We start from the raw sequence: 13239 nt of genomic DNA, 5'->3' as shown, positions 1-13239 counted from the left end.
TTAGTCATTGTTTTTTAGTGCTCTGATGTAATTTCAGTATTCACATTCATTGACTTTTGTGATTTTTTTAAGAGAATTTTCCATGCACCATATGAAAAAGAAGAAACATACTCTTGAGAACCACCAGGAGGTGCTGTTGTACTCAGAATATTATACTGAGTCTAGGATGTGTGTGACTGAGTGGCCTCAAGTTTTGAAGGTTAAGTCATCACAACATTACAAAATGTGAGAAAAATGAGAGAAAGTGGTACAAAAATAAAATATGAAATCATTTTTATAAAAACATTAAATCATTTTGGATCATATTAAAAAACTGTTCTGCATACGCTCAATCCTGAGATTAGAATTTTAATTTGGATGCCACATAAAATCGAAATGTCAAACATCTGGAATTTCATTCCATACAAGTACATGCATAGCAACACATTTTTGACAACATATTATTCTTTTTTCTATTGTAAAGTTTACAGCGAGTCCTCTTTTCAAGTGTAAACCCCTTTCCCTTGTGTTCGGCAAGACAAGTAAACATTTCCAGACAGTTTCTGGGGTCCAAGTGAGCAAAAAAGTCACTCTTTCGTAATACTGCTAATGGTTCATCTTTCAAAAAGTATTGCATTGGAAGCCAAGTCTTAAAAAGAGAGACTAAAGAGAACCAGCAAACACGTACAGGTACTTTTCAGAAGAATTCTGCATCAGCAAAATATATAAACAAAATCAAACAAAACATTCAAATGGAAACAATTGGAAATAACAACAAGGACAAACTAGAATCTACACATACTGACAAATATGCCATTTTTTTCTGAAGGACTTTCATTATGAATGTTTTAGGACTACAAAAATGTTGACATGGGGGTCTAAGCAGAGACATGTTCTGCAATCTACAGCGTATTTTGCACGTTATTAACCATTTTCCAAAGTTGAATTTTCCAGAATCCTCTGGCTAAATGTGTAGCCTTTTTGTGTGATTCCAGGTGAGATGAAGTCTTATTATTATTCCTATCTCAAATTTGTATTTGTTTTCATCTAGAAATATTTTCGGAAATAAATAAATACGTCACAAAGAGGCGAAAAATATTACACACAATACTCTTTCAACAAACATTTCAAAATTCACTATTAAATCACTGAAGGATAAATCTCCTGATTTGATTGTCCGCCTGCTGTTGTGTAAACGGGCACGGTGCATCGAGATAAAAAGTAAGGATTCACTTCACATGCTCTGTCGTATGTGCCGAGCAGTAGAACTTCTTGTGCGTTATAAAGTTTGACAAGTTATTGAACTGGATGTCACAAGGACGGCAGTACTTGACGTTAGCCGTCGTGGAGAGCGATCCGTTCAAGCCTTTCTTAATGCTCAGTGGGATCTCCTCAGTCTTGGAGGTTGGTGATGAAGCCGATATGCTCTCGTTGGTTTTCGTAGAGCCTTCTGCCTCTGGGCTTGAGGAACTCAAGTGGATATCTGGAGTGGGCTCCTTTTCTGGATCTGCTGGCTTCTCAGGCTGGAGGGTGTCATTTAAGGCCAAAGTCTGGCCCATGGCTGTGATTTTCAGGTTCTCCTCACCATCTTCAGTGCTAATATGGCTCCCGTCTGGCATCGGTTGGTCTTTCTCGCCTTCACTGCCCTCATTCGGGCTCTGCCTCCGCTCGCTTTGTGTACCGAGCATCCCTGTGGCGTAATCGGCCGGTTTGATCTCGTAATACGGCCATATCTGCTCATCTGGTCTCATTTTCTTAGCTGCGCTTGAGTAGCTCTCGAGAGACTGCATGCTGCTTTCTTCTTTTATGGAGATTGGATGCACCTCAGGAGATGTTCCAACATCAGATGTTGTCACAGCATGTACCGGGACAGTGCTGGCATTCTGAACTGGATGCTCGAAGCCGGACTTTTCTGTGGCACCGTTTGCATTTCTGGAACCTTCTTTTTTGACGCTCGGAGGCTTGTTGTCCAAAGCAGTACCTGGGCAGAAGTTTTGTTTGTGGGTAAGGTAATCCTCAACTTTGTTGAAGCTTATCTTGCAGACTGCGCATTCATGATAGTCCATGAGCGCCTTTGCCGGGAGTGACATCTTACCAAACTGCGCCATGCATTTCTTGCTAAGATCTATGGGCGCGTCACCTTCCTCTTGGGCTATTGCATTGCACTTTGACACAAGGGCTGATTTTGTGACTGTCAGGGAAGGTTCAGGATGTTTGGGAACCAAACCCTGGATCATGCTGTACCGCTGATGAATCTGGTCCTTGAAACTTTCCATTGCATCCTGGGACATGAAAGCGCTACTGATAGTCGGCATCCCAAGGTAAGAAGGCGGCCCCATGGGTTGCATTTGCTCCTGATCGTGAACCGCCATCTCGTACGCCTTCCTTCTCTTGCGAGCTCGCACTGACTTCTGGTTGGCTGGTGATTTGTTGCTGTTCGCTCGCTTCATGGGTGGGTCGTGGCGGGTGGCGCAGTAATACTGCTTGTGCACCATGTAGGTTTCATGGCGACTGAAGGTGATCTTGCAGGCATCGCAGGTAGTTTGGCTGAGGTCCTTCTCGTTCTCTGTCGGGGACGTTTTGGGACTCTTCGAGTCTAACTGCATGCCGTTCTGCCTGTCCTCTGCACCAGATGGAGTCGATGCTTTTTTAACCTGCACTTGAAACTCCTCGGGAGCTTTGCCTCCTGCGCTGAAAGCGTCACACGGGTTAAATTGTGTGGAATCGGGACCTTTAACCTCAGAGGGATGGCCGGCATTAAGGATGTTAGCTAAACTGCCCCCAGTCTTAGGGCTCAGTGGGTCTGCTGCTTTGTCCAAAATGCTGGTGTAGTCATGCGGCTTGGCCATGTGCTGCCAACGACTGTTACAGTAGTGCTTCTTGTGAACCAAATAGTTATCGAGGTTGGTGAAAGTAATATTGCATTCGAAGCATGTTGCTCCTTTTGGGACCAGCGTGCTGTACATTACTGGGGGGTAAGTATTGCCACCGTGGCGCAGCCTTCGATGGACCAGCTCTGACATTTTAGCCAGTATCTCAGAAGCCTGTGGGACAGCAGTTATTTCCTGTGAGAACGGAACATGGGGCATGAAGGGCGGCATTGGAAATGCTGGGGTTATATGGTGCTGGATTGGAGAAGAAGCCAAACGGGGGCTGGAGGGCTCAGATTTCACTCTCGTGTAGGAGAAGCTGGCTCTGTTTCCTGAGTTGACCTCTGCCTTTGTGACTGACTGCCCCTGTTCTCCGTTCTCTTGCTCCGTGTTTTGAACCACTTCTCGACAAGCTGGACTTTCTATGGTGTCCTTCCTGCTTGAATCGCGTCTACCGTGCTTCGGACTGTCGGCACCGAGGTTTTTAGATGGCTCCGTTTCGCTCTCTTGAGCAAGCTTGCTACCGTGTCTGTGCAGTTCCTGGTGTTTGGACAGCTCTCGGGGCGTCTGGAAAGTGAAGTGGCAGTGGCCGCACCTGAGTCCGCTCTGAGATAGATGGGACAGGATGTGGGGCTGGAGAGCCACAAGAGTGTCAGCTGTGAAGTCGCAAATAGTGCATTTCAGACTGCTTCCAGCAGGTGTCTCCTCAGTCTTGAAAGCTGGCAAGACAAAAAAAAAAAATCTCATTACTGATTATAGTCAGTTTTCACATACAAACAATTTGTATGTTAATTTATACAGTAAACTCAAATATATATATATGATTGAAACATAAAATGTAAAATTCATGAAACATAACATTTTTGTTTGGTATAAATGTATGTTTATAAACATTCAGTATGCTACACATTTTATAAATCTGTCTTAGATATATCTGTCATAAATGTTAAATTCATTTGGTAAATTATGCAAAATATATTAAAAATGAAAATAAATGGAAATATGTGCATTATGAATGTTGGAGTAAGAAAACACTAAAATCTTCTGATTTGTACAGTAATGTCCAAGTTTCTTTATTGCCACACAAGAACAGCCAGGTTTCCATCCAGCTGTCAGATTAAATTAAAATGAAACACTGAAATGTTGCAAAAATGTACAAAAGGCTGCATTTCTATCTGTACAAGAGAATCTTTCTACGTTAGAAAAAAGCATTTCTGAGAAATAGGAAGCGAGTTTAAAGAGAAATCTTTATATTTTACATCCGCAGTAAATACCTCACGTTTGTTTATTATTTTCTATGCTGTATTTAATAAGATTGAGGTCTGTTTGAATTTCTTCATCAGTCGACCGGTACCTGCTGCCTGCTCTCATATTGCATACCAACTTCTATTTGCATTTACATTATACAATCATAAACAAATGTTTACACACCTTCTGGTCAAAATGACATTTTGTTGATTTTCTAAGTAAATAAGTCAATACATCCTGTACAGAGACGCACTTAAATACAGTATTTTCTGCAAATCTTACTGCACAATTTCAGTTTATTTGTAGTATATACATACATTGGCCTTTGCAAACAAAATGGAACATTTTATATTTTATGTTTTTATTTTTTCCAATATGTTAAATTAGCAAATAAACAGTAATTGTGCATTAAAATGTGCAGTACTGTGTCTCTGTAGAGGATGTGTAACTTACTTACACTTAGTAAATGAACATGGAATTTGATCAGGTGTGCCTAAACTTTTGCATGCATGTATATTGGGCAAATGTGTTTCCATCTAAATTTATCTCATTTTTTTATCAGCAAGAAAGTTAGCGGACAAACGTTTATGCAAATATTGGCAACTTAGAAAATATCATTTCAGTGAATTATGGTACAGTTATGTTCCCTGACTAAAGGAACTGAGATGGTCCCACCCCAGTGACAAGAGGGGAACTGACCCAGTGACAGTTTCATACCCTTATTTCTGAAAGTGTAACCAGCCATCACTGCATTTCTCTGCGTTTTTGTGGATTAATGTGGCAGAAAGTGGATTTCTTCTCTCTACTCACCAGTATGTGTGGACAGGTGCATTTCTAGAGCGTGCGACCCCGAGAAGCTCATGTTGCATTGTGGGTATGTGCAGATGCGAGGCATTTGATGGCCTGTATTAGTCTGTTTCTCTGCAACCATCTCAGGGTCCCTCTGTCGTCCGCTGCAGTAGTACATGAGGTGGGCCTGCAGGTTCCTCTCACTCCTGAACCAGATGCCGCAGGCTTTACACAGAAATATGTCTTCTGCAGAACAACAAATGAAAACGGAGGGTCACATTTGATCGTACAGTTTTCCGTATCAAAGAATTTAAAAGGTTATTTTCTAAGTTAAAAACACCCAGAGGCCATCAGCAGTTTTATGAAAGCTTTCTCAGTAGGTATCTGCAAAGTTGTCCAAAACAGAGCCGTTTACACCAGTCTTGTTAAGCAGTTACTGCAGTATTGTTAATGAGGACAGGCACTGCATTAAGATGAAAAAGTACAATTTAAATTAGCAAGACCCTTATGAAAGTTGGGGGATAAGACATATCTGTTCTAGAATGTTATATTAATTACATAACATAATAAATATATTGTCACTGTCTAAAAAGAAATGTACCTCCATGTTTTTTGTGTATATATATATATATATATATATATATATATATATATTTGTTTTTGAACGTCAGTTGAATATGGCAGCTGTTCTTTACATTGTTTAAAAAAATTTGATAAACGGACGGACTGGAATAAAATGTTTTTGCTTTCACTTGCATTGAAAATTAGGAATGTTTTGCCCTCTCCTGTAAAGCTGCTGTTTTGGAGATACTTGTTTTGCTTTGTTTGTTTCTTTATTTGACAGTGACGGTATTAAACACTGTAAACCGTTAAGCTGGGAATCCAACTGCTTCACTTTTTCAAAAGTAAATTCATAAATTAATTTGAATTTAAGTCCACAAGTTTATTTTACGTAAACTGTTCATTCCAATGTAAAGTAGTACATAAGAAGGATCAGCAAGTTTATAAGTAATATATTTGTCCATTTACTGAACTTCAGTTACATTTCATTTCTACAAACTTATTTCTTGAGTAAATATCAGTTTATTTAAATAGTTTAACTCTTAATGTACTGTTTTCATTTACAGTGAAATTTGTACTTTATACAAAGTGTACTTTATACTTAAAGTATACTTAATAGGTAACTAAAACTGTTTACAGTAGACTTGTTAAGCAGTTACTGCAGTATTGTTATCGAGGACAGGCACTGCATTAAGATGAAAATGTAAAATTTAAAATTAGCAAGACCCTTATGAATTTTGGGGGCTGAGACATACCTGTTCTTTAAACTTTCTGAACTAGAATGATATATTAATTACATAACATAATAAATATCATAACTATAACGTCACCGTCCAAAAAAAAACAAAAAACTATTTTTGTACATCAATTAAATATGGCAACGGACCGACAGAAATGCTCCTAAATGAATTGGAATAAAATCTTTTTACATTCACTTGCATTCAAAATTAAGAATGTTTTGAACTGTTCAAATCAGAGTCAGAGTCAGAATCGCTTTATTTCGCCAAGTATGATACACATACAAGGAAATTGTCTTGGTGAGTCACACATGTATGACATGTAATATATTAAACAGACCAGACAGCACAACAGACCCCATGTGTCAAACACAAGGCCCGCAGGCAGATCAGGCCCGTTACGCAATCCTCTCAGGCCCGCAAAGGTACTTAAATTTTCTATTAATATTAGCCAGTTTCACATTGTGCTACACTACAGTCCCCAGCATGCAGTGCAACATAATGTGCGCTCAGACTCTCCTAACAACCAACAACCATGTATGGGACAGTGGTTACACCTCAATTCTACACAATTCTAAACAGTTCCACACCAGTCATTTCACCAGAATGCATTTCAGCTTCAGTTCAGCCAACATAAATACTTAACTTCAGCTCAGCTGCTCAGAAACTGAGCCGAAGTCTTAATGAACATGCAGTAAAGAAAGGATGCCAGGGGTCTAGTTCAAGCAAATAGGTAGGTTTAAAAGACTGAGCACCTGGGGAAGTTTAAATTTTGAATATTTCATTATTTTCCATGTAAAATTTCAAGATCTACTACAAGTGTCTATATATCATCGTTGAAGTTTTTGCATATTTTGAATGAATAATGGTCAGTTTGGGTTACAGCATGTTAAACTGAAGTAAAAACTTTTTTTTCCTCTGGCCCACGGATTTGATGAGATTTTTAATATGGCCCTTTTACTGGTTGAGTTTTACACCCCTCACATACACTATTAACAAGTACTGAGCAGAGGGAAAAGTAAATGTGTAATAAATTACAATAAACAGAATAAAGAATAAAGACTAATAATAATAAAAAAGGAGGTGTGAAAGGAGCTCAGGAGATGTACTTATGAAATTAAGTTGAGAATCCAACTGCTTCACTTTTTCAAAAGTAAATTAAAAAATTAATTTCAATTTAAGTCTGTAAGTTTAATTTACTTTAACTGTTCATTCCGAAGTAGTACAGAAATTCTGAAGGAAGTTTTTAAGTAACATTTGTCCATTCACTGAACTTTAATTACATTTTATTTCTACAGACTTAATTTTTTTATTAAAACATCAGTTTGTTCAAAAAACTTTGTTAACTCAGTCACTTTTTTCATTTACAGTGCACTTATAAACTTATTAAATACATTTTGGGCCCATTTCTGTTGGTCCATTTGTTATGAAATGTCCACACAATGTTATGTAAAGGGCAGCTGCCGTTTTCAAACAGTGTAGAAAGTACAAAATAAAGCAGCTGCGAAGTTTTGATCTGACAGTGACATCACGTTATATATTATTTTATTGTACCGGATCACAACAGAGCCCATCAAAGAAAGCTGAATCTAAATGAATGAACGTAAATATCATCCTGAAACCGAAGGTCGTCTGCAGTCCTTTGTGACTCTCTTATCCTTTCTGAGCATGCACATCAGAGCCAAGATGATCCCTGACACAAGATTTCCATTTTTAACCAAGCACATTAATCAGCCCATCCACAGGCCCTGATAACGGCACACTCACTGTTCACGATAGCGTTGGGCAGGATGGAGGCCATGGCGGCCTGCTGGGGGAGGAGCTGGATGCCGTCCAGCAGCCTGGCCGGGTACATGCCCTGCCCATGGGGGGCGGAGCCTGCTGTCTGGAACTGAGGGCAGAAATCCACAGCGCACGCCGCAAGCTCCTCCCCCTCCATCACACTCCGTGTGGTAGAGCACCATATCTGTCCTCCTGAAACACAGAGAGTGAGAGACATTATTAACTGCTACAAGTGTATAGTTATTGTTTTGCTGTATTATTTCACCCTTTAAGGTCGATGTAAAAAACATCTTCTCTTTTCCGATTTCTGAAGAGTTGTTTATTTGATACGTAAAGAACATGATATAACGAAATATAACGATATAACGAAAGCTACAGTTTTGAACGCATAAATCGAAATATACCTCATACTTCAGTCACGATGTATCGTTACGCAGAAATAAAGATACTAAACTGTCACTGGGGCAGTGCCACTGGGGTGGTTCCCTCAAGGGTCCATCTCAGTACCTTTAGTCAGGGAACATAACTGAACCATAATCCACTGAAATGATATGTTCTAAGCTGTACTGACTCCACACACCCCGTCTCGTCTCCAGGCTTTTATTTTACTGTTCTGTTTTAAAACATTCGGTTATTAAAAGGTACAAATACGAACTTTTCACCTGGACAAACTTATTTAAGGTTCGCAATCAGACCTTAAAACCACTGTTGTACTGTTGGGGGGTCACCTTTAGCTCACTACGTACACATATATGTATATACACTTATACAAATCATTAACCTCATTGTACATTGTGTTTCTATTCTAAAATTATTTAAATGTATTTTTTAAAATTACATTACTACATAGTTGCATTCTGCATTGACATGTTTGAGTCTGCACTTCAGACTTTTCCGTCAAATAAGATCAAATATTCATAAAAATGTGGAGATATGAGTGACGCCAGTTAGCCAAAAGATAAACATCTTATTGTGCTGTAGCTTTTGTACAGACCACATTCTGTTTTTCTCATATGTTAAATTCAGTAAATAAACAGTAATTGTGCATTAAAATGTGCAGAAGTGTCTCTGTAGAGGATGTCTTCATGTATTTACACTATTTTTACACTATTTACACTATTTTATGTCAGACCAGGGTTGCCCAAACATTTGCATATGCGTGTGTGTGTGTGTGTGTGTGTGTGTGTACATATATATATATATATATATATATATATATATCGCTGCTTGTTGGAACAAAACCTCGTATCTCCATTTTTGGAGTTTTTCAGTTGTTGACGTAGTTTGAAAATGCCTGTTGCCCTTTACACACAGTGTTATAACAGTGATTCCATTGACTTACATTAAAAGTAAAGTAGGTTTTTTCCTTCTGCTGTAAAGTTACCATTTTATGGATACGAGGTTTATTAATAACATAAACCCTCTGAGGTCTTTGAGTTATTGTCGGTTTGCTACACACTGTATTCATCCTAAATATTTACTGTGATGTATTTTTAGAATTACATAATGAACATCATAGCTACATATTGATTTACATTCTGTATCACAGGTTCTTGTCTGCACTTGTGATTTTTGTCTGTTTTTTCCAACTCAGACACGAACGTGGTGTGGACTGAAAGTTCAGAATTTGTTCTCACATGATTTCTCCTCGTTTTAATGAACTTTAAGTCAGAAAATAAAACCACATCATGCTTTTGCTTTGGCAATTGCAGCTTCTAATGGTGAACGCTGGTCAGTTTTGCGAACGTTTGCCTTGAAAAAGGCGTTTTTCTGACGCCCGGTAATGGCTGTATGAGATAAAGGCATGACTAAATGAGGATTCCTCTTTAACCTCGGGATCACAGCATGTCTTTGAGCCTCCCTCGCTTCTGTGTTCCTTAATGTTCTAGTAAATTAGTTTCACAGTTTGATCTAAGTGGGCTTTTTTTTTGGGGCCATTCTTTCACTGCTTCATAGACGCATTTCTCGTCTTCTTGGAGTATCTGGCAACCTAAGCAGCAGAGATATATTATAGACTTTTCTCTGTAAGGTAACTGAAAAATTAAAAATTCCCACAGTTTGTTCTTTGAGCCCACAAACAATGCCCATACATGCATGCATCCCTTTGAAGATGGCAAAACAAGCAGAGGACGATATACCGCAGACGACTCTGTATGTTTTTTTTTTATTCCTCTAGAAAAAGAGGAACGGACATCTTGGATAAAAGTGCAGCATTATCTAATTGCGGAAGCGGCGGATGAAACATTCCACTGGAGTCCTAAAGAACAAACTCATTAGGCAGGCAAAAGGGAGAAGAGCGCTTTGTGGCCAAGATAACATTTATCTCTGTAAATGACAGGCTCTCTGTCTGCGCTTCATCTTCCATTGAGGGGATTAAAGTTTTAAATATGACTATTTACAAAAGTCTGGAGAGAGAGATAACAAGCAGAGGCATGATACGCCGCCGCTAAACGCCAGAATTAGGACATGGACTAATTGGGCTGTTGGACAATGAAGACGAGGCGCACGCACTGCTACCTTTCAAAGATGTATTAACACTGACAACGCGTCAAACGAAGGAAAAAAAAACGCGACCTGTGATGATTTCTGCTGGTTCGGTTAAAAGGCTAGTAATTGGACATTCTGCAGTATGAGTGCTAATGCTGTGGAAGCCCAGTTTAAGCATATTACACATCAAAAAAGACACAAAACAAGATGATCAAAGCAATAATTCTGTTTGCACAATTTTTCCCATTACCCTTAATATATAGTACTGTGCAAAATTCAGAGACCATCCTTCATTTATTTAATTTCTAGCCATTAGGTGCAAGTTATTAATTGTTTTGGAGTTAAATTAGATATAATATAATTCACTTGCATAAGAAAGGAGAAAGAGTGACGTCCAAAACTGATTAAAAGCTACAGAGAAAATGTGGCTCCTAACAACCACCTGGAAGACCTGGTAGAAACCAACACTGCCCCCATCAGATAAACAGCACTTAAAGCTTTCATCTTTGAGAGAGAGGAGAAAATCAAGCTGCTTCAGATCTGAAAGCATCCACAGGTGTTTCTGTCCATCCTTCCACTGTGAGAAGACGACTCAGCGCTTCTTTAGCTTCACACTGGAGCTATGAGGCTAAAGTAGCTAACGAGTAATGCAAGCTTTTATACCCCACTAATTAGCACAACTGGAGTTCCACTGATTTTTCACAATTTCTGTATTATTGAATGTTTAAGACGTAAACAGAGTCGTTCAGAGCGGTTTGGTGTGAAACGCTCTGATTAGGGAAATTTACTGAGTCAGAACTGTTCACAGTGGTGGTGATAGGAACCAGACGTCCACCTCTAAAAGCTCCCTCACAGAAAGTTACTACATGAAATGGTTATGAATTCACTGCCTGATGACTGAGACATCGTCTCCATTCATGGTGGAGGGATACATGCAGGGTGTTGTGAAGCAAAATAGTCCCCAAAGAAAACGTATTATTTCAGATTTTCCACTATTTCCCATCATCATCATTCCATATAAACTCAGAAGACTCGTGTAGGTTCACTGGTGGTTCTGGATAGTAAATAAAATGTCTATATTTGTGTTGTAGTCATGGTGACCCCTGGTTCCTATCACCACCACTGTAACGACATCTGAACCATTTCACACCAAACCACTCTGAATCACTCTGTTCACATCTCACACACTGAGTTATGCAGGAATTTTGAAAAATCTGAGAGATTCCCTGTTAAGTAGACGTACATATGTGGTTTCTGACACACTTTTATCTGTAAGTATGGACTAAAGTACACTAGCATACCTGAAAACAGTAGCAGCCATATTGAAACACATATTGACTAATTTGGGGTGATGAGATCACTCTAACCTCACAGTCCTCTACATCAGAGCCCACAGAGATGTCGCTAAAGCCTTTTTCTCATGTCTTTAAGTTGTGAACGGCATTCAGGCTGGGTTTAATTCGTGCTACAGGACAGGATAAAGGAGCTGCTCCACGCTTCACACTCAGAGCTGCCTATAAACACCAGCAGTCAGAAAATGGTGAAGAAACCCGCAGCCAAATGAAGCAGCCTCTGTGCCATCTGTGCACAGACATTAGGCTCTGCTCAGCCGTGAAGACGGAAGCAATTCACACAAATAACATCATTCATTTCTACAGCAAACAGACCCTTTACAGCCATCACGGCAACCCGAGATATTACTGCTCTTAAACGCTTCGGTCCAGACCACCTGACCAGCTTAGACGACCACATTAAAGAGTATTATTGTTTTTATTTAAATGAAATTTAAAGAAAAAACATAAAATAAATAAATGAATGAAATGAACTATAATTTAAGTGAAATAAACATTATTTAAATGAATATTGTATTAAAAATTGTACACACTGTATTAAACTCATTTTTAACTGGACCTGTAATAATAATAAAAAATAAATTAACACGACTACAGAGAACACACTAATATATTTTCTAAATTTTAGTGCACAATTTCTATTTGTTTATTAAATATTTAAAATTTTCTGTAAACAGTGAATAAAATGATAAATTATATACTGTGTGTGCGTTTGTGCCTCTTTCTATATAATTGCTGTTAAACGTAAACCTGACTACATTTTCCTTTTTTTTAATTTTGAAGCCAACAGCTGTCTTTTACATAATGTGAATGATACATAAATATAAACATTTCATGACGAACAGACTGAAGTCTAAAATGAAAAAAAATTGCTGCTGACCTAATTTGAAAATGCCAGTTTCCCTTTATATTCTGTGTAAATTTCATGATGAACAGCCCAAAATTACTTGGAAAACCTCCAAGTCTGGTTCCATTGACTTGCATTAAAAGTAAAGTATGTTTTTTCCTTCTCCTTTAAAGCTATAATTATTTATAGATACAAGGTTTATTTCCAACAACAATTCCGCGATATGCTGAATTTGGCTTCTTGATTAAAAGTTCAATTAAATAAAAGAAAATAAAAATGTAAAGAAATTAAACAATGTATATAGTATTACTACTTTTAATAATAAAAAATAATAATAATTTAAGAATTATTGATGAACAGCTTTATGTAGTTAAAATTTATGCTTAAAATACTGCTCTAGGAGAAGACCACCAGGATAGTGCCCCCCCCCCCGGGAATTTAAGACCTCTGCTGTAAACTGAAAACATTTAAAAAAGAAAGTTATAAAATTGATGGCCTTGACTGAATATTTGTAATATTCAGTAATAAAAAAAGTAATATTTGCTAAAAATGTGCCAACATCTGCTGTGTAGTTTATTAATCATAAT

At 38.2% G+C, this 13239-nt stretch overlaps 1 protein-coding gene across 1 annotated transcript in view; it reads right to left on the bottom strand.

The window, feature by feature from the left end:
- Positions 1–1087: 1087 nt before the first annotated feature.
- The window catches only part of zfpm2b (zinc finger protein, FOG family member 2b), a 102899-nt gene continuing 90747 nt past the window's right edge, over positions 1088–13239 (bottom strand). Inside the window, exons 6-8 of the mRNA XM_036565921.1 lie at positions 7952–8158; positions 4908–5132; positions 1088–3568 (exon numbers count right to left, since the gene is read on the bottom strand). Coding sequence (XP_036421814.1) covers positions 1209–3568; positions 4908–5132; positions 7952–8158 — 2792 coding nt within the window. The 3' untranslated portion in view covers positions 1088–1208. The remainder of the gene's footprint in view (positions 3569–4907; positions 5133–7951; positions 8159–13239) is intronic.

The sequence above is a fragment of the Colossoma macropomum genome, unplaced genomic scaffold (genome assembly GCF_904425465.1).
Source record: "Colossoma macropomum unplaced genomic scaffold, Colossoma_macropomum, whole genome shotgun sequence".
In the NCBI taxonomy this organism is placed as follows: Eukaryota; Metazoa; Chordata; class Actinopteri; order Characiformes; family Serrasalmidae; genus Colossoma; species Colossoma macropomum.
Note: the sequence above shows the minus strand (reverse complement) of the source record. Positions and strands in the feature narration are given on the sequence as shown.